The 22,857-nt window shown below is 37.3% G+C and overlaps 1 protein-coding gene across 4 annotated transcripts in view; it reads right to left on the reverse strand.

Moving 5' to 3' along the window:
* The window catches only part of ROBO1 (roundabout guidance receptor 1), a 1,215,767-nt gene that overhangs the window by 111,805 nt on the left and 1,081,105 nt on the right, over positions 1-22,857 (reverse strand). For all 4 annotated transcript variants that reach the window (XM_051859421.2, XM_070071933.1, XM_051859420.2 and 1 more), the window contains 3 exons: positions 21,652-21,772; positions 21,406-21,544; positions 18,354-18,481 (listed from right to left, as the gene is read on the reverse strand). In XM_051859421.2, coding sequence (XP_051715381.1) covers positions 18,354-18,481; positions 21,406-21,544; positions 21,652-21,772 — 388 coding nt within the window. The remainder of the gene's footprint in view (positions 1-18,353; positions 18,482-21,405; positions 21,545-21,651; positions 21,773-22,857) is intronic.

The following is a 22,857-nucleotide window of genomic DNA, read 5'->3' on the forward strand; positions in this document are numbered from 1 at the left end:
AACCTGTCTGTGTACAACTTAACCCCTCTTTCATTTGTTCTAGTTTCAGTAAACAAAATCCAGTAACATCCACCACAGAAAACCCTCTCTCCATGCTGAAGGAAACTGTCGTCCCCAACTTTCTCCGTTAAGAAAATAATTACAGCGATTTCCTTCAACTTTTCCCATAGTCTCCCCTTCTCTGCGTGTATTCAAGGGCCAGGCCAATGGACTTGCTGTCCATACAGAGAGCAGGGACCTTCTATAAAACCAGGCACTGCCAATTATTGTTGTTGAGGATGTCAAAAAGAACAAGAGAAAAAGCGCAGAAACTTGCCTCCCATTCATTCATTACCCTGGGAAGTCCATAGTTTATGGGCCGCTTAACTCCTACCCACCTCAAAACTCTCCTCAACTTTTCTCTCTGCTTCAAAGGCTCACAGCACCTCTGCCACTTCCCTTTTCTTGCTAAGAAAGAGGAAAAGTCTGTCTAGCTCTACCTCTAATAAAACAATAAAACTGCAAAATGTTGGCACTGGAAGTGACTTCAGAACTTATCAGAACAACCCTCTTCTTTTTGCATAAGGAGACAGAGAACCTAAATTGTTAAAGAACTTTCTCAAAGTCACACATGGCTAACCAAAGACTGGCTTCCAGGCCTCTTGACTAACTCCAGGTCTCTTACAAACTTTCCTACTGGTTAATCAGTTAGCAGAGAACTATATACAATAAGACAGCTTAAAACAGATTTGACTTCACATTTACACAATCACAAACTGTTTAACCTAAACTCATTACTTCAAAAATCATTACTCTCTCTCTCTCTCAAACACACACACATACACACACACTAATTTAAGAAATTCCTCAAGATATTAAAAATATTTTAAGGATAATTAACTGTAGTTTTAAAAGGATATGGAATACCAACAGATGATAATAAAGCAAATTTAAAGCTACTTGAAAAGTTTACAATTTTGCATTGAAAATAAAGTAATAATTTTCCTTCATTTTTATTTTTTTAAAAAATGATTTTAATGCACAAGTAAAAATTGTGTATATTTATGGAGTATTAAGAACCTGTTTGCTACATATATACATCGAGTAATGTCCAATTCAGGTGAGTACATTCATCTTTTCAAGAATTCAACATTTCTTTATGGTGAAGATATCTAAAATCCTACCTTCTAGTTTCTTTATAGAGAAATATGCAATACATTAACATTGTACAAAGTCACCCTACTGTGCAATAGAATCCCAGAGTGGTTCCAGCACTGTGGTACAGTGGGTTAAGCTGCCACCTGCAATGCCCGGATCCCACATGGATTTTGGTTCAAGTTCTTCCTGGCTGTTCTACTTTTTGATTCAGCTCCCTGTTAATGCACCTAGGGTGCCTCAAGTACTTGGGCCCTTTCACCCATACAGGAGATCCTGATGGAGTTCCCTTCTCCTGGCCTTGGACTAGCTCATCTCCAGTCTTGCAAGTAATTTAGAGAGTGAATCAACAGATGGAAGCATCTCTCCCTTTTCTCTCTCTCTCTCTCTCTGCCTCTCAAGTAAATAAATAATTAAAAAAAATCCGATAACTTCTTACTCTTATCTAGCTACAATTTAGCATAATTTTTAAGGGTGAACTAATTTTAATAATTCCATCATACAAAGTCATTATGAACAGAATGAAAGTGTCATCTTTTTGGAAATATGAAAAAATTAAAAACATCTCATAGGAAGATAAAAGTACTTTTAAATGTGAATATATATTTTAATACATTAATATTTGTTATTTCATTTTTTAAACAACAACAATTATGCAAACTAGTAACAGCTCCTAATTTTTTATATTGAAGGAATTTTGGAAAGTAGAGGGAATTAAACAATTTGCCAAGAAGCTGAGTTTATATTAAAAAAAACACTGTTTTCACCTAGATTATATCTTTTTTGGTGGAGAAGTGGAATAATATAAAGTCTAAGAAATGTATTAAATATATGTTTATATAACACTAAATGATGTAGCTAAGCAATTCTCATGTCTTCTGAATCCAAAACAGCATAGTTCTCTAACAACATTTCCAGATATAAAAATATCCAATAATTGACAAATAGCCTTTAAAGAATCTATTTACAAATTTGAGAGAATTTAATCTCTTCCCATCACAGAGGTGCATACCCACACACTGACACAGCCACTTGGCAGAAAAGACTTTCATCCTTTTCTTTTTTTTTTTTTTTAATTTATTTGACAGATGGAGTTAGTGAGAGACAGAGAGAAAGGTCTTCCTTCCATTGGTTCACCCCCACAAATGGCTGCCACAGCTGGCGCTGCGCTGATCCAAAGCCAGAAACCAGGTGCTTCCTTCTGGTCTCCCACGCGGGTGCAGGGCCCAAGCACTTGGGCCATCCTCCACTGTCCCCCCACTCCCGGGCCACAGCAGAGAGCTGGATTGGAAGAGGAGCAACCGGGACTAGAACCCGGTGCCCATATGGGATGCCGGCACCGCAGGCGGAGGATTAACCAAGTGAGCCACGGCACCGGCCCCTTTCTTCCTTTTTAAAATGAGACAGGAAAGGGCTCCAGATGATTTATCTGTTTTGAACTCGTCTACACTGTGAGTGTACACTGCTCATACAATAATTGTTAGGTAACAATGAGAAGCTAAAAGCTGAAGGAAAGCAGAAGCAGGAGAAAGAAGACAGGAAAACGATGGAGCAGAAAGAAGGAAAGCGTTTAGGGAGAAGGAACAATTCCTCATATTTCTCTACCTACTGTCTGATTCAGGACACCTGAGTCAGAAAGCTGATAAATGTTTGAAAACAAACAAACAAAAAAGAGGAGCTGAAGAAAAGACTTTCTTGATCTGAATGAATTAAATTAGCCATATATTTAAGAAGTCATCAGATTAGGTCAAATAAATACAGTGCCTTGCTGATTTTGATAACTACTTAGTCCAAAGATAATGCGCCTAATAGTAGCATGAACAACTTAGTGAAAGTAAAGAAGCAGTTAACAGCAAAGGGCAGTGAACCATGACTTGTTGCCAATTGTGATGTCTCTAGTGGTCTTTAAAAATGGGATTTATTTCCATTTGGCCAGACCAGTTTAAATATAATCTGGCTTGGCAAAGGGATAGGGAAGCTGAATCTTAAAATACTTTCTACACTATGATTTTTAGAGTAGACATTTAGTGGCAAAGCAAGATAACTGGTACTGTCCCAATTTTTTCCCTTCATATACACACACACACACACACACACAAATGGATTTACTAAAGAAAATGTAATTACTAAAGAAAAATGTCCTCAAAAGTATCTTTCAGATAATATATTCTTAAATTGATGATTTATATACAGAGATCCTTCAATATATTCAGGAGATACTAGAAAATTCCAAGAAAGTAAAATGTTTGCAAATATAATCACAATATTATGATTAAAATTTTGGAATTTACACATTGCTATCTCAATTTCTGAAGCACAACAACAAATATGTTCAAGTTCATCCTTACAAGTTAAATAAAGTATTGAGATTTTTCAACATTAGCACTATACCATACATTTTTGTGTGGGAAGAAACGAAAATGACAGTAGAAGATTTTATAGTTAGGTAAATTTATCTGTGTTAGCACTAATTCTGTTGGTACACAAGGAGTAGCAGATTTCTTGAATAGAACACAATGAAATAATCTTGATTATGAAATAGTGCTAATACATAGATATTAGTTTTTATGACTAGTAGCTAAATTGCAATAAATCCTTAAATTGATGTGATTATTTTTCATTCTCATCTATAGTGACTATTGAATAGCAGGGCTCAAGTAATAAATCAGACTTACTAGAATTATAAATGCCATATTCTGGAAGAACATGAATGCAGTAAAGTAGTAAGTTATAAGACTTTGTGGAAAAAACACATTTTTATTAAAATAGGGGAACACTCAAGTTTCAAGTAGTGAAGCTATCTACATTTCAGCTGACAAAACGCAGTCACTGGTGTGCTAAAGATATCCTATGCATACTTACACATGAATGATAATATCCCTAACAATTAAAAACTCTTAGGATATTTTAATACTAGGCATGATTTCTTTTGGGGGAAATGATTGAGTTTAAGATAAAAGCCTGTCATTATGTCTTTCAACTTGTCAGACTTAAAAATTGTGTGATTAGGGGTGCATTTTCAGAATATATTTAATGGATACATAAAATACTATGAACTTTTAGCCTCCAATTAAATAACATTATTCTAAAAAAACAGTGGTACTAGCGACAATTTTGGTTGTCAGGGTTAAAGTAGAGGGCAGCGAGGAGATGCAGAACTACTGGCACCAAGTGGACAGCAGCTAGGGTGCTGATAAATATCTGTGAGTGTGCAAGACAGCCACTTACCCGAATAACAAAGAATTACCTGGCCCAAAATATCAGTAGTGCCAGGACTTAGAAATGCTGTTCTAGGTTATCTGCTCAATTTAAAGCTTATCCAATAATAACATATTTATTCCTTCCTCATTCCTAATGTATATTCCAAGTACCTTGCACAAGGCATTACATATTGTAGGTACTCAGAAAAGACCTAGATTGTTCCTTTCCCTCCTCCACAAATTATAGTCCATTACCAAAGTGTATCGCTTTTATTTTTCCTTTTTTAAGGATGTGTTTTATTTATTTTGAAAGGGTTATGGAGAGAGAGAGAGATCTTTCCGCCACTGGTTCACTCCCCAGATGGCCCTGACAGTGCCCATGTGAGATGCTGCTCTCACAGGAGGTGGCTTTCCCTGCTATACCACAATGCCCGCCCCATTGCTTTTATTTCTGTTTCCCCATTCCATTCACCCTCTTCTCTACTGTCACCACTCTGCCCCAAGCTATCCAACAGGGATCATCTGAACAAATATCTTACTTTTTTTTTTTTTTTTTAACAATCCAATCTCCTAAAGTAGACACAGTGATTAAAGAAAACCAAATCAAACAAAACACCACATCAAAACAAACTAGTCTGATTATAGATTTTTTTTATTAAAATCCCTCAACATAGTCCAATGCTCTTAAAATAGAGTGCTAAATCTGTCACGTGGCCTTATTATGTAATAATTCAGTGTCCTCTCACTCTCTCTCTCCTCCCTCATCTCCCTGACCTAGCCCCAGAAGTCTTTTTGACCTTGAATGTATCATGCTCCATCTGATGCCCAGTTGTTTTATGCCTGACCCTAGAATCTTCTTCTTCACTTAATTCCCCTCATCTTTTCAATCTCAACTTTAAGCAAAACTTCAAGAAGCTAACTCTAAATTTGACATTAAATTATATCAAGATGATGTATACTATCATAGCAACCTTTTCACCTAGAGCACGTTAGCTTAAAATCATACATTTGTGTGATTACTTCATAAATTTCTGTTGCCTAAGTTGTATGATCCTGAAAGCAAGTATTGAAATGTTTTCTTGGCTTTTATTTCTCTAAAACTTATCAGGGTGAGGCTATTACTCACACAGTAAATATTTGCTGAGATGTTGAACAAATGACAATCATGTTGCTATGGCCCATGTGAAAGCATTTAGGAGTCCACTGTTCATATGCTGCTGATCCTGTAAACGTCTCACTAAGCTATAATAAGCTCTGTGAAGATGTGGTCCATGGCTCCATTAAGACAAGCTTAAGTGTGTGGTCTTGTTTTGTACCTAGGAAGTGCTCAAGAATGTTGACTTGAAAACTTAGGATGCCTGTCTTTAGATGGCATATTTCCTGGAGGATCTGTAGGGAAGGTACATGGTGGTATAATGATGATACTACTCAGTAACTGACAGTTAAAATACTTTGGATCAAAATTCAAAAGTAATCAGGTCTGGATCTTGCATAAATTGTTTAAATGTTCTCCACCTCAGTTAAATAATAAAGAGCCATCAGTGTTAGCTGGATGTTAGATCATACTTTAGAAACCCTCACAGCAACTTTGTAAGGAATAATTCAATACTCTAATTTTGAAAAAGGAGGAAAATGAAGATTCAGTAATTATTTTTTAAGGTCACACATCACCTAAGAAAAGAAAAGGTATTGGAATTCAGGTCTTTCCAGTTCTGAAAATCTTTGCTGCTTTTACTACATTGCATGACTTACTTGTTTAAAAGTAAAAGACTTAAACCTATTTAACATACAATAGTTCTTCAAAAAGTTTGTGAAAAATGGAATTAAAAGATAAGTTGATTTTTTTGAAAAATATTTTAAAATTTATGTACAGGAGAGGGGTCTTCAAAAAGTCCAAACACATAAATATGTTATATGAAAAAGTATGGATTTCAGAAATTTTTGCACCAAATAAATTCACCTTTTAATTCCATTTCCCATGAGCTTTTTGAAGGATTTCACAATGTTTCAATGTGAACTATTTTAGGATTAATTTCATGGTTGTTTTTTTTTTTTTTTTTTTGACAGGCAGAATTAGAAAGTGAGAGAGAGAGAGAGACAGAGAGAAGGGTCTTCCTTTTGCCATTGGTTCACCCCCTAAGAGGCTGCTACAGCCGGCATGTTGCGGCCAGTGCGCTGCACTGATCCAAAGCCAGGAGCCAGGTGCTTCTACTGGTCTATCATGCGGGTGCAGGGCCCACGCACTTGGGCCATCCTCCATTGCACTCCCAGGCCACAGCAGAGACCTGGACTGGAAGAGGAGCGACCGGGACAGAATCCGGCGCCCCAACTGGGGCTAGAACCCGGGGTGCCGGTGCCGCAGGCAGTGGATTAGTCTAGTGAGCCGCAGCGCCGGCCAATTCCATGTTTTTAAAGATTTATTTACTTAGAGAGAGAGAGAGAAAGAGAGAAGGAGACAGAGAGAGAGAGAGAGAGAATCTTCCATTCACTGGTTCATTCCCCAAATAGCTGCAATGGCTGAAGCTGGTGCAGGCCAAAGCCAAGAGACTGGAAGCCCGTATGGGTCTCCCACATGGATGTAAGGGCCCAAAGACTTGGTTATCTTCTACTGCTTTTCCCAGGCCATCAGCAGAGACCTGGATCAGAAGTGGAACAGCTGGGACACAAACCAGTGGGTATATGGCAGCTTAACCAGCTACACAGTAACATTGGCTCAGGATCAATTCTTTTCCATTAAAAGTTACATAATCTCATAAAATTAATCCAAGTCTTAAAACTAGCTAAGACTGTTGGCAAGAAACCTAACATTTATTTATTTATTTATTTGAAAAAGAGAGAGACAGGGATCTCCCATCAGCTAGTTCACTTGCCAAATGCCCACAACAGCTAGGTGTGAGCCATCCCAAAGCTCATGTAATGATTTCACTCCTGGTCTCCTATGTGGGTTGCAACGATCTCGGCATTGAGCCATCAAATGATGCTTCCCAGGTTATATATACATTGGCAGGAAGCAGGAATCAGGAGCAGATCTAGGACTTGAACCCAGGCACCATCAACATGGGAAGAAGTCATCACAAAGAAGGTCTTAACTGTAACACCAAACCCGTCCCAGAAATCTAACATTTTAAAATGAACTAGCTATTGGCCGGTGCTGCGGCTCACTAGGCTAATCTTCCGCCTTGTGGCGCCAGCACACCGGGTTCTAGTCCCAGTCGGGGTGCCAGATTCTGTCCCGGTTGCCCCTCTTCCAGGCCAGCTCTCTGCTGTGGCCAGGGAGTGCAGTGGAGGATGGCCCAAGTGCTTGGGCCCTGCACCCCATCGGAGACCAGGATAAGTACCTGGCTCCTGCCATCGGATCAGCGCGTTGCTCCGGCTGCAGCACGCTGGCCGCAGTGGCCACTGGAGGGTGAACCAACGGCAAAAGGAAGACCTTTCTCTCTGTCTCTCTCTCTCACTGTCCACTCTGCCTGTCAAAAAAAAAAAAAAAAAAAAGAACTAGCTATTAATGACTGAGCACACAGATAACTCCCTTCTCCAGATTTTATTCTCTGGCTGAGTAATTCACATTTTACAAATCCACACAAATGAATCATACATTTCCATATTGATTCCCTTATTTCAGAATGTTAGTTGCTAAGGTGGTTGCTCAGTTCATCTATGTCACTGGGCCATGTGAAAACTTGTCACTGTTAATGCAGATGGATAAATCACAGTACGACCCATGACGTGCTATTTACTGATGTGCTGTGGTGTCATTATTGGCCACCGAATCATCTTATGTATCAATCATTTCTTGTACCTGACTGCCCTACTTATTTTGTCAGTGTTTACCCGGCACCTACAACGGAGAGTGTTTCAAACACTCTGTAGGAAGGCCATATAGTAAAAGCTTTTTCTTCTGAACAGTATTTAAGATTTCTATCAGTTTACTTGAAGGAATTGAAAGCAACCTAAATCCTTTAATGAATAAATGAAAGAAATTGAAGAGAATGTCATATTTTCAGCAATCTTTAGGATTAAAATGATTATTTCTTTAAGCTATAAGAACACACAAAGTTTTTTATTAATCCTGGAAAAAAATGGCAACGAATCGTAGGCCAAAATGTCACTGCATCTCAATCAAATCAAACAGCATAAAAAATCCAGCAGGCATGAAGCTCAACATGCTATTTATGCCACTGGATCAGAACCATTCGAACAAGAAGCCATTCTCACAAATCTGCCTCCTGTTAAATTCTGCAGTAGGACTTCATTAAACCTCTTGGCTGACAGCAGTTTGCTTTCAGCCATCTCACAAAGAGCTCAGCTGGCAATACTGATTCTTCACAAGTTTCTAACATATATTGTATTTTTTAGAATTTCTTTTTACAATCACAAATCTCTTTTTCCCATTAACCTCTCTGGTCTTTAGTTGAATTTATTAAATCATGATTTTAACTACAAAACAAACAACAAGAAAACACACACAACACTACAAATGAGGCATTTTGAAGATTATCCATGACTTCAGCATCAAGAGTAGCAATACAGACAGGAGATGGTAAATACATATATTACATGTTTACACACATACACACACACAGACACTAACACTATATCCCCAATGCACTGTTTACTCTAGTGCCACTAGTACTATTTTCTGAGCCCCTGGGGATTACTGCTATATGTCATTAAAAGAATCATTCCCCAAAGATTGACTCTATGATATCTTGTCAGAGTCTGGGAAAAGCATCACAAACGTATCAAGGTTGTTAAAGTCATCGTGAAGCTTTGGGGGTCTCATATTATGTGTTTCATCAGAATCTTGATGAACTCACAGTTCTTAACCTGGATCTTAGATTATAGTAAACCTAACTTGAACCTGCATAAAGGTCCCTCGACACTGTTAGTTTTGGCTTTGACTCAAACAGCCATGTTAATGGTCAGAAACAGTGCACTATTATACTGACAGTTTTTGTAAAGTCAACAATTTAAGAAAACTGTGCCACAAAATGATGTAAATGAAGTTTACCTTTAAAAAGAAAATTCAGAACTGAAGGACTCAGTTCTTTTTTTCTCTCATTACTTCTTTCATATCTAGATATAGCAGCTCCTAAAAGTCATATGATTCTCACACAAAGATTTCATATGCTGATAGAAAGTTAAAATAGTGAATCCTATTTATGGAAATGACAAATTTACAGAACAGGACTTTCTTCCCCCCAGTTTCCTTCCCCCCCCCCAAAAAAAAACCTTTTTATTTAATGAGTACAAATTTCATAAGTAGAACTTTAGGAATATAGTGATTGTTCCTACCATACCCATCCTCCCACCCCACCTCCTCTTTCCTCTCCCATTCCTAGTCCCATTCTCTATTAAGATTCATTTTCAATTAACTTTATACACAGAAGACTGACTCTACACTAAGTAGATTTCAACAATTTGCACACACACACACACACACAATGAGAACAAGTTTTATAGGTAACTCTCATAATACAACTAACTCATTGAGGACAGAAATTCTGCATGAGAAAAAAGTGCACAGTGACTCCTGTTGTTAACTTAACAATTCACACTCTTATATATGACGTCAGTGATCACCCAAGGCTCTTGACAAGAGCTGCTATGGAAGCCTTTTGGATCCACAAACTTCATCAGTGTTTAGACAAGGCCATAAGCAAAGTGCAAGTTCTCTCCTCCCTTTGGACTTTACTGAATGACACCACCTGATCAAGTTCTTTGATTGCAAAGGCTAATCATGAGATTTCTCAGCCCCCATATCCACGAGAGTTGATTCCCATAATAAATCTTTTCTGATTTTTCTATATATTTCCCATTGGTTCTCTGGAGGGTCTCAGCTAAAATGGATACCTTTGAGACTGCAGGGAGCAAGGAGTCTAAGAAGGCCAAGTAAAGTGTGTCCCTGAGGAACGCATGGACAGGCAGAGTAGGCAGCACTGGGGAGTATGTGAATGGAGCATACCTAACTCATGCTGGGATGGGGAGTATGTGAAAGGCTTGTGAGAGGATGTGTATATCAAGCTGAGTCAAATGATTGAAGAAACTAGCAAGTAGAGAATAGGGCAGCTGGGTGTGCGGCATTTTAGAACAAACAGCTCACATATCAAAAAAGCTCAAAGCTAAGCTCCCAGGTGGTGCATGCATGAAAAAAATATAAATTTGGCATTCTAGATGGAAGGGAGCAGCAAGAGCGGAGGCCGGCACCATTAAGTATTTTGGATCTTATCCCGGACAGATGAGACCCATGACAAAGTTTTATGAAAGAAATGAATACAAAGGATCTTCAAACCATTCACAGAAAATGAGTGTCATGAAAAAAAAAAAAAAAAACACTCCCGGATTTTCAAAAGTTTTTCGCACCGAAATAAACTTATTTTGAAGTCCATTTTTCTTACAAAGGCTTTGAGTAGCCCCGTATCACTAGATTTGTTGTTTAGGTGCATGGGTCTTCTGTATGAATCACAGATTCTCTGAGATAAGATGGAGGCAAGGGAACGGGGTCAAAGTAAGCAGCTGCACTGAGAGATGAGAAAGTCCTGAATTAGAGCGATGGAAAGATGGCAGGAGAGTTGAGAGCTATTTAAAAGGCAAAATAAGTAGAACTTTGGGTTGACTGAATATGAGAAAGGTATGGGAAAAACGGGAGAGAAAAGAATGACCCCTACCCGAAGCTGTGTCTCCTCAGTGTGTCTCTGCAGCTTGCCATTGTCAACAATTATGACAGAGAACACGAGAGGACTCCACTTCTCATCCCTGTCCTGATTATCCCCACCACATCACTATTATGTCCAGTAAATTAATACTTACAGTCTGGGTTAGCAGAAACTTAAAAAGCTTAGGCAAATCTCTTGACAGGTTGTTTCTCGCTTTTCTGAAATTGTAATTACTCTTCAAATCCTAGTTTATTGGGACAGTAACTCAGGGTCAATCATAAAACATAGTGCCCTAGATACTCAGGAAAGCTTCCTGTTTGAAGCATGTTGTTCACTAACAGCTAGGAGAGAGGCTCTAGGAAGCATCCCATTAGTAGCAATTAAGTCAGCCAAAAGACAGCACAGGGCCTTCTATTCTGCCTTTGTGTCTCCCTTGTTTCATGTCAATCACACGCTTTAAGGCTCAGTCTTGCAGAAGCTGTCACCGGCTAATCAGTCCTAATGAGAAAGTGCTATGTTTCTTCATTGTATACTTGCCATAAATGCTTATGGGAAGCATCATACGAAATAACAATGGAGCAGAATACAATGCACATCCATTTGATGTTTTATTTCATTGTTGCTATTGTACGACCATAATACATTTAAAGAGCTAGCAACAAAGTTGCTAGCATATTTTATAGATTAAAAAAGTAAGATGGGTGATAACATTTGCAGCAGGGAGGAATTTCACAGAAATCTCATTCGTCTAACAATGAAACATCACCTGGCTTAGCACCAGCCTCTTCTTTTCACAGAGCTTGCAGAAAGGGCAAAAAAGCAACTGGTTTTGGGGGCTTCAAAGCATAACTTGGTCTTCTGAGAAGCTTAGGGAGGAGTGCAGTAGGGTGTGAACAGAGATCTAAATGTAAAGCTTCCCATGTTTGGCCCAGCATGCGGGTCTCAAGGGAATCTGGAGGAATGACGTCTTTTAGTTTCTTTTGTAACAGAGAAACAAAACTGGGATTAGAGTTTCTGAATGGTTCAACTCCACGAGATAAGAGTTGATTGCTTGGCAAGCAACTGGTGTATGGGAAGTCCATTCACAGTTTGGTTTGCTGTGACTGATGGGCCCCAGTGACAGGAATCCGATCATTGTTGATAGCGTCACAGATTTACTTTGGAAATCGAATTGCAATAGTAATAAGAGCTGTTTTATCTGGGAAGATGTGCAGAGAGTGGAAAGATTAACAATTCCCTCTAGGAGGCCGGCGTTGTGGCATGTCAAGCAAAACCTCTGCCTGAGATGCTGGCAATCCATATGGGCTCTAGTTTGTGTCCCAGCTGTTTCACTTCTGATCAAGCTCCCTGCTAATGACCTGGGAAAGCAACAGAAGATGGCCAATGTACTTGGGCCCTGTCACCCAAGTGGGAGACCTGGATAAAGCTCCTGGCTCCTGGCTTTGGTTTGGCCCAGCTGCGACCATTGTGGTCATCTGGAGAATGAACCAGCAGATGGAAGATCTCTCTCTCATCCTCTCCTTGTCTCTTTGTAACTCTTACTTTCAAATAAATAAATAAATATTAAAAAAAAAATTCCCCTAGCATGCCCTGTTTAAGCAATGAGCAGGTGAAGCAAAGAATAGTAAGAAATCATGGAAGCTAAGAACAAACTAGAAATGGGAGAAACTCAATGTTTAAGCTAAATTATATATAAATATATTTCTCATTGATCTTTGCTATGTGAACATGCTGGTCAGACAGGGAATTATTTAGAAGGCCATTAGCAGGATTGTCATTGTAAATCAATACCTTATACATGTCACAGGGTTTGTTATCAATGAAAATATAATGCATATTATTGTTCTTTAAGTATTTTAAAGTGGTATCTACCATGCTTTTCTTCTTTTTTTCATTTTTTTAAAATTTATATAAGGTGAACCAATTTCATGTATTTCATATATACAGATTCAGGAGCATAGAGATACTTCCCATCCTACCCTCCCTTAAGCCTATCATCAACCAAAGAATAATAATAATTAAAAAAAGCTCTCACCTTTAAAATTAAACCTGAATTTATTAAAAAATAAACATAAATGAAATAAGTTAACTATCATCTGATTCCAAGATGAACCTCAAGGCCCAACCGACAAGTATCTAATAAAGACCTAAAGGGTTTAGATTAACAGAGTAAAGTAATATAAAACAAACCTGTGACCATACCTTCAAGGGGAAGCATAAATTTTAACAGCTTCAAAGATACGCACCTTAAAAACCTGGCAGGCTGCCCCTATGCATCTAGTTTTTTTCTGGTTAGAGTTTTACGTTTTATAGGTATGTCACAACCTATAAAATGGTTATAAATACCACAGTATATATCTTTTCCCTTAAAAGATGAGGCGACATGCAATATGAAATACTGGTTCTGAAAACAATTCATTCTACCAAGACAGAGCCAGTAATCCCAATACTTGTCAAATTGAGACATTAAAGTTGAAGTACAACAATATAATAAATCAAAATTGACGTGACATGTCTTTAAAAAGATGCTGGATTTTGTGTGTATTTGAAGTACACAAAGAGAATCTTTGGGATGTGTAAATGTGATACATATGGTGGGGAAACTGAACTGCAGGCAAACGTGAAGTGTAAATCTTACAGCACCTGATGGTTTAGGTGCATAGGTGAAAAACCTTTGATTAATTCGGAGAAGGACGGCATAATGGGCTAAGGTTAAGTGAGTTTTCTCTTTTACTGGGAGTTAAGCAGAAACATTTTCCCCTGTTATAATTACTCTAAAGAGCATTATTTTACCAGGTTTTATTGGTCATGTAATAAACATTAATTATTCTTCAATAGACCAAATTACTGCAGTCTCACAGTTGTCTCCGTTTGACAATTAGCTTGAAAGCCACAACAAAATTAATTTGCAAGATAAAGGATGTGTATAATCTTACTGACTAAATCCTTCATGGAGCCCAGGCAGAATACACTTTTAGCCTGAAATTTCCTAATATCATCAAATTTTAATACAACTCCCCTCTTTTCCAAGTAAAATAAAATCCATTATTATTAAATAATTGATATTTTGAATGAGCTCAAAACTATGATTTGTTTTGGGTATCTTGTGCCCACAGAGAAGTAATTCAACTGCTATAGTACCAGATATAGATGTGAAATAGCTTTTACAGGGGCAATGGCTTGCTGTTTTTGTTTTTTTTGTTTGTTTGTTTGTTTAAAAGGTTTATTTACTTGAAAGGCAGATTGACAGAGGAGGTAGAAATAGAGAGAAAGAGATCTTCTATCCTCTTGTTCACCATCCAAATGGCTGCAACATCCAGGACTGGACCAGGCAGCATTAGGAGCCCAGAACTTCATCTGGGCCTCAGATGTGGGTGGCAGGGACCCACTCTGCTGTCTTCCCAGGCAAATTAGCAGGAAGCTGAATCAGAAGTAGAGCAGCTAAGACTCAAGCTGGTGCTTCCATACGGGATGTCGGCCTCTGCAGGCTGTGGTTTAACCCACGGCCACAACATTGGCCCTGAACTCATATTTCACATTTCGGTTTTGAAGTGGGTAACAGAAGTTTCAAAATGACCAGGACAGATATTTGCAGATATTTGTTCAGTGATACTCTTACTCGTCTCATTATGAATTGCAAGGGAATACTCCTGTTTTATAGAAGAAGTCAATCAGAGTGCTGAGAATCTGAAAAATTGGAAAACTCATGCTCAGAGGTAATGAAATCAGCACAGAGGTAAAAAATCCTCTGCTGAGTGGTTTTCTGTAGCAAAGATGTTCCACTGCTCAGAAAATGTCATCTTTTGGAATCAGTCCTATTCCCATATGGTCATAATTTTCATTAATTTATCTATTTATTTTACAAAGCTTCAACACATTCTGCACTAGCTTTCATGGCAAGAGCAAGAGCCCAATGTTTTGGAAAGATGTTTTTCAAAGAAAACGTAATTTTTATAGTTGAAATCATTTATAATAATTAATTTCATAATAAATTATCATGACTATGAATTCTTCAAATTTCTCATTTAAAAAAGAAGAGCTGCTTTCCTAGAATTGCCAGTGTTATTAAAACTACATAACAAAGCTATTAATAATAACACTTGTATGACTATAGTGCTCTTACAAAGCATTTACTGCCTATACATTTGTACAGTATTCTGTACAAATATAACTTAATGCAATATATGATTTAATTGTTAAATTATATATAAATTATTAATATATACTTTAATTATATTAATACAAATATAATTTGTACAAATATAATTTAATTCTTATAAAAATACTGAAAGGTTAGCATCACTATACCATTTTAAGCATATGGTTCCGGAGGTTTAAAGAGCCTTGTCTACATCACACAGTGGTAATCCACAAAAATAGATAAACTAAATTCACTGTGACTCTGATTTTCATGCTCTTAGCCAAACCACACCTTGCAACATACTTCTTCCACCTCTGTTAAACCCTGAAGTGTAATGAAAAATTTTTAAAGTCCTTTATTGTTTCTATCAGTTCATCAAGTAACTCCTTACGCCTGGGATTTGCAGGCTTGCTTGCTTAAAAACAAAAATGAAGATAAATTTCTGTGCCCCAAACCAGGTTTCCTACATCAGACTCTACAGAGGTCAGGTGTGATAATCTGTTTGTTTAACGAGTAACTTCAGGTAAGTTTAGGAAACCTCTCCAGCTCTAGGTTTTACTCTACTCCCTTAGTACTTATGTTTACTACATTTGATAGTATATATTTAAGGTGCACAGATAATATAATGAGTTACACATAGACAGTTAGTTAGTACTCTGCTCCCTTTCAAATGTAAACCACAAGAGTGCTGCAATCATAAATGGGAATCTTCAAACTTAATCCAGCTGAGCTTACTACTGACAGCCAGCATCAAAGTCACCAGACCCTACTTGTTTCTCCCCCAGGATTTCCTTGTGTCCTTTCTACCACCACTCAAGTAAGAGCTTGGCATGCCTACTCATATTTCAAATTTAAGTATTTATTAGATAAAGTGCTCAATAGCTGTCTAGTACCATGTTAAGCCTTGTGAAGAATACACAAGTAGAAACACCATGGAAACCCCTACCGCTAAGAAAGAAATATTCAGGATACACATAGAGGTATGTGTATTACACATATTATTACAGATTATGTGATTTCAGGACATGGAAAAAGGAGCTAATTTGCAACGCAGCATTTTTTCAAGATGTTGGAATTAATTATATCTGTTCCAGGAGTGAATATCAAATACTCTCCCTTATGTAAGATGATTTCCCATAGCTTCTACCTGCAGCATAAGATTTTGTCGCCTTCACATTGATTGACCAAATTCAATACTCATTGTATGAGGAGTGAGGAAGAGAAAAACCCTTTTTAAGCTAACATTGACTCCAACAGTGTCTTTTAAAATGAACCATGCATAAAACACAGAAATCAAAAACAATTACACTGCCGAATATCTTAATGTAATTGTTTCCTGCTACCAAATGGAGTAATTTCTGATTAGTTTCCTTTTTAGTGCCTAATATTTTTCTATATTCAATCCCAAAGGAAGAAAACGGACCTAACTTCTCAGGTTTCCTTTGAATAGTTTTTTTCTTAGTTATCATTTGCAATTGGGAAATGTTACTTTCTTTAAGATACTGTATTTAATTACTACAATATGTAAAAGATATGTGTATTTTTTGTGAATAAAATATACTCTTAAATATATATAGATCTTTCATAAATTTATAGAAAACTCAATGTAGTTGGAATTAGAATGTCTAAATTCATCAACTAGTTTGTGCATTTGATCATTTGATTGCAATTTCCACTGAAATCTAGACTTAGAAAGCCAGAATTCCATATGGAAAACACAGCTGAAATTAGTTTGGAACTGAATTTAAAACTGCAGGAAGAAACTCTATTTTGATTTCTACGTCTGCCATATTCACAAGCAGAATGGCTCTTAGTTACAAAGCATCAGACTACCTGGGTAAAGACTTTAAAGCACAAAGTGAAACATATTTCACTGACTAATGTGATAGACAGTGAACCTCCCTGCCACAATTGCCGGCAGGTAGACACACCTTTTCACGTCTGTATTCATCCTGGCTACTTTCACTCCCCCTGGAGGGCTTTTGAAGTTGGATTTGACATCTCTTAAATTTATGCTTTCTGTAAATGTAAAGAGGTTTTCTTTTCTCACAGTTTTAGCCTTACGTGGAGTTCAAGTCTAACATAGATGAAAGAGAAGCAGTGGAGACTTTAGAAATTCAATGTTTGTTCTTGATCTTTTTTTTTCCTTTTGTTTTTATGAGGTTGAACTAAAAACCCCAAAGTGGGACATAATGGCTTTAGAGACAGGAAGGAAATATTCTTCATTCTTTTTTTCTACTATAAAAAGCCCACAAGGCTCTTTTGTAGAAAGCCTACAGTAGAAGCACTCCCTCAAAAGCCACCTTTTTTCTTCTTAATAGCCTCAGAAGAGACAGTATTCAGAAAAGTTGACAGCATCAAATGTTGCTAATGTTAGATCCAGAAACAAGCTAAGTGGTTTATGGCCAAAATCCCTGTTTACTAATATATACCTGTCGAAATCGGAAATTTTTTTTAAAAGGTCATTGCCTCCCAAATTCCACAATGAACAATTTTTCCCATAAAAAAAAATTAGGAGAAAGTACACAGATGAGACATGGTGAGAAGTAATCAGTATGACATCATGGAAAAGAATGAAAGAAAGATTATGAGAATGAAAAACATCTGGATTATGGATACAATGGATGTGACAAACCCATTTCTGCTATCACTTTAAGACATGACTCTGACTTTCTGATAGCTCAGAGCCATAGAACATAGTACCCACTCTGGCTTGCGTAACATTGAAAAACAAATTTTTACCAAAACTAGCAAAGAAAAAATGCAATTTGCTCACTCAACAAGTATTTTCTGAGTGCCTCTTATGTCACAGGAACTGGGTGCATAGAAAAAGACTGCAAAGTCCTTACCGAATGGATGTGGAAGAGTCTTTCCTTGTTCATATTACAACATGGACAGGCCCTCGAAAATGATATGAAATAACTGGAAGATTTGTTTTCATAGCAATAGCTGCCATTTAGTTAAAGCATTCGAAGGGTACTATTTTTAAAGACTCAGAAATTAAAGGACATTCTCCTCCTCTATTTGATCAAGATAGAGTTCCCTATTATTCTGAAATTTTAGTTTCCTGAACAAACACCGAGTTCTCACAGGCAAAGCGATGTTTCCATTAAATATATCTGAAATATTTAGAACAATGGATAGAGTTTGCATTTCATGGAGATTAATCAATAATATTTCTTCAAACATCATATTTCATCTGATAAGTTTCTAAGTTCATACCTTGAACAGTCAGAGTAGCTGAAGCTTCAGCTTTTCCGACCATATTTTCTGCAACACAGGTATATGATCCCATGTCACCAGCCGTCACCTTCCGAATTTTCAAGGTATGATCATCTCGGATTTCATATCTAGCAGCAAACAAGAGAAAGCACAGGTAAATAATCTTGACTTGGAAAATTCTACTATTATGCATACGATAAGTCTAGGCATCCAATCACATGTAAGAATCTCTTGGCATTCCTCTAAGTCAGCAGGCAGAAGAGCTTATTTTATATTTATTTGGGCTTATGTATTAAACTACTTTCTACAACTACATTTTTTTACTAAAGTTGGTGCTTGCATTTATTCGCTCAAGCTTCTACGCTCACATTAAATGAAAAGGTAGTGACGTCTGGGTTGAGTTTTTGGTGCAGTGCTTAAGATGCCACTTGGGATGCCCTTATCCCATACTGGAGTGCCTGGGTTCAAGTTCTGAGTCTGTTCTCCATTTGACTTCTTGATAATTGCACCCTAGAAAGCAGCAGTGATGGCTCAAGTATTTGGGTCCTGGCTATCCCTGTGAGAGTCCTAAATTGTGTTCTAGAGTCCTGGCTTTAGCTTGGACTAGCCCTGGCTGTTGTAGGCATTTGGGGAATGAAATGGGAGATATTTATCTTTCTGTCTCTCTGTATTTCAAGTAAACAATTTTTTAGAAGATAGTGACTGCTGACTATATTATTTTCATACCTCAGACTTTAAATATTTTATAAATGTTCACCTTTGAGAATTCGTTTACAATTATATTAAGTAAAGATTATGGTTATCTGCAGTTTGTAGATAAGCAAACTGAGGCACATGAAAGTAAGGCATTAGTCTTCAGGCAGTTAGTGGCAGAGATAAAATCTGAATCCAGGCAGCCTTATTCCAGAACACACAGCCTTGCACCATCTTCACTCTGTTTCCAGTTTCACTTCAATCCTCTTTTTCCTCTACAGGGTCTCCCTGCGTTGTATTATCTACTATAGTTTACGTATCTATCCACCACGCAAACATTTCAACCTCTATTTCATCTATATTCTAAATTCATATTCCCAATCAACTAATGAGGTATACTTCACATCCCATAGTACCTGATATTTAATATGTTAAATACAGTTTTCATTTTTCTGCTTAATATAACCAACTCCTCCTCTTAACAGAACTTACTCATCTTCCTTCATCTGTTCTCTGTATCAGCAAGTTATCCAGGTTGTCAAGGTAATGTCAGAAACATCTCCCCAAATACAGCCCCAACTCCATCTCATTTCCTATCTCAGCCAATTACCATCTCTTATTTGGACAATTACAATAAAAGTGTCCCTGGCATTAGCCCCTACCCACACATCCATAGTCCCTATCTCTACAACATAGTACCAATAACACCCACTAAGTTGTTTTCTCTAAAAGAGTAATTCCGTTCATACTAACCCTTATTGGTCCTTCAATATACATGAAATGTGACCCAAAATACTTTATTACACAGAGTCCCTATTTCCAACCTGATATTTCACAACTTCTCACTAAATACCCTATGTGCTAGCTATACTAAACTTTCCACTACTCAGGTTACATGACCTTCTTTCTTAGGTTTGTATCTATATTATTGTGATGTCTCTTTTTCTAGAACACTGTTAATTCTTGATTACCTAATTCATACATAGTTAGACACTGCTTATGTGTCATGTTCATTTGAGAATGCTGTCCTGATTTCTTTCTGTCTGGTCAGTCTACTTTTAAGGGACTAAAATGTTGACAATGCTATCCTGCAGCATACATTTATGTCTCTTTTCCCGAGCTCCTTGGGAGCAGAAACTATGTCTAGACCATGGCTATAATCCCAGTGTCACACAGGGGCTCAACACACATTTGCTGAATGAGAGCACATATAGAGAAGACAGCCTACTGACAATACCTGAAGGCTTTATTTTATTGCTTCATTCCCTAAGGATTCCTAATACCTGTATTTCTGCTCCTACCCAATTTAAGAACTTGACAGTATCAGGAAACTCTGACCTCTTCTACCATGCCCTGGTGACACTGTAGCTGGGGAAGACAAAGTAAGAACTTTAATTGGCTCATAGTTATGTCTTTAATATGATACCTTTCCTCAATTTCCTACCTACCTGATACAATAAGTTGGTATTAACTGTGATCTGGCTGAACCAAAGAGAAACGTATTTTAAGACTACCACATTTTAAAAGGGTTCTCTGTGCAGGCCTGGATCATGAATGTGTATTTCTTATAACAAACCTCAGACCAAATGTAGGAATCTCCTGATTCTAAGAATCTCTATTATCACTCCTGGCTCTTGATGAAGGCATTTATAGAAACTCCACAACCTACATTGGAGTCACATCTTGACAAACCCATTGGAAACTGGAAATACTATAAATTGAAATGCATTTAACAGTGCATGGTAGCTTAGCAGTTGATGCTTATGACTGAGGCTGATGATTACAAGGCTGACAGGGAACAGTGGCTCATTGCTGCAGCCCAGCATCTCAAGAGTCTTGCACCACAATTCTCTAGTCAGTTGAAAGACTAAAATTCAAATTTCAAGGATGGGCATTAATATGAGCAGTTAAGACACTTGCATTCCACATCAGAGTGTCTGGGTTCAACTTTTGCCTCCAGCTCGTGATTCCAACGTTCAGCTAATTCAGACTATTGGAGGTAGCAGTGGCAGTTCCAGCAATTGGGTTCCTGCCATGTGTATGGAGATTGGGGTAAGTTCTCAGCTATTGCTTCAGCTCTGGCCCAGCACCAGCCCTTGTAGATAGGAGCTTTTCTCTATCTGTATCTCTGCATCTCAAATAAATTTAAGTATGTAGAAAGTTCAAATTGCACAGTATCTACTGAATGAATATTGCTTTGGCTCTGATGTAAAGTAAAAAAAAAAAAAAATTAAGTCCAAGATCATCTGTAAGGTAGACTATACTAATGGCATGTATGCATATGCATGTAAACATTGGTTTGATGAGAAACATATAAATTCAGAGTTGGTGAATGGCACCATTAAACCCTGACTGGTACCTGGATTTGGGCAGCTCTCCATCATCTTTTCTCCATCGTACTGTAGGCACAGGGTCACCTCGGGCCTCACATTTAAATTCTGCACTGTCATCCACTGTTACTGCTAAGTTACTAGGTCTCTTCACAAATGATGGTCTCTCTAGAAGGAGAAAGAGTCATCTCAAGATAAAGTAAAAGATGAACAAACCAAAGATAATAGTAAGACGTATGTTTTAAAGTAATCCTGCTGGATAGCACTGCACTTACCTAAAACAGTTAGCTCTGCTACTTCACTTTCGCGTTCTCCAACCATGTTGGTCCCAACACAGACATACTTGCCAGCATCGCTTTTACGGGTGTACGTGATCATGAGCTTTCCTCCTCGTATCTTAAAAAACATAAAATAAAATAAATTTGATGTCGATGCAATTAAAATTGCTTTAGTTATGCTTTTATGACAGAGGTCTTCATAAATGAAGTCTACTGTCTAAGTGTATGAACCAATGGATAACTATATGAAACAGTTGATGTCTACTACTCGCTACATTGATAGGTTGTAGGTTTATAATCAATGATTTCCAAACAAATAATACAAAGGAAGAAAAATATTTCCCTTATTTACATTACTTATAAGGTTTTTTATATTCTGAATAAATGGAAATTTGTGTTTCAAATCAGCCAAGTTCTTTCACATTGTTTGATGAAAGGAAAACCACAACAAATTGCATGAATAACTTGAATAGCAAATGGAAGAAAGAATCAAGAACTTCTTAAAACCATGTGACTATAATTAATATGCAAATGTGAATCAGCGATAAGTGATTTCAAGCCAGCACATTCTAGCAGTATAAGACGTGGAGCTAAACTGTTGTTAAGTTACTAGATTTGTCAGTTTCTTGAGAGGAATATTATTACCTACAAAAACAGTAAAATCTGCCATTTCTGAAAAAAAATAAAAACAGATATTATTGCTTTCCAAGTAATTTTGTGGGAGCTTAGGAGGCAGAGATTGAACAGATTCTAATAAGTCATCTGGAAAGTGACATTTGGGTACACTCTTGGACATGCAATTAATTGAGCAAAATTTATTATAATTATATGAAAATATCCACAGAAGAAGTAGACCTATAATAAATATGAATTAATATTAAGACATGGAAATTGGACTATCTCTTCTTAATTTAACATGCTTTTGACTGAGAATTGAGTTGTTACCTATAAATATCTACAGTATTTTGATTCTTAGAAAGTTCTTGTCAAGAATAACTTCCACGATGTGTACTCAAACAGGTTTTGACTTCACAGTGACTTTGTAAAGTGTACTGATTAAGCAGAGAAAGTGACAAAAAAAAAGGGGGGGGGGAGGAATTATGAAGGAAGGAGGCAAACAGTACTTTTTTTCATGTTACAGTATGGAATTTCTAGAAGCTACTATTTTACATAGGTGGAGTCGCACTTTTAGAATAACCAAAT

This window comes from Oryctolagus cuniculus, chromosome 4 (assembly GCF_964237555.1).
Source record: "Oryctolagus cuniculus chromosome 4, mOryCun1.1, whole genome shotgun sequence".
NCBI classification, from domain to species: Eukaryota; Metazoa; Chordata; class Mammalia; order Lagomorpha; family Leporidae; genus Oryctolagus; species Oryctolagus cuniculus.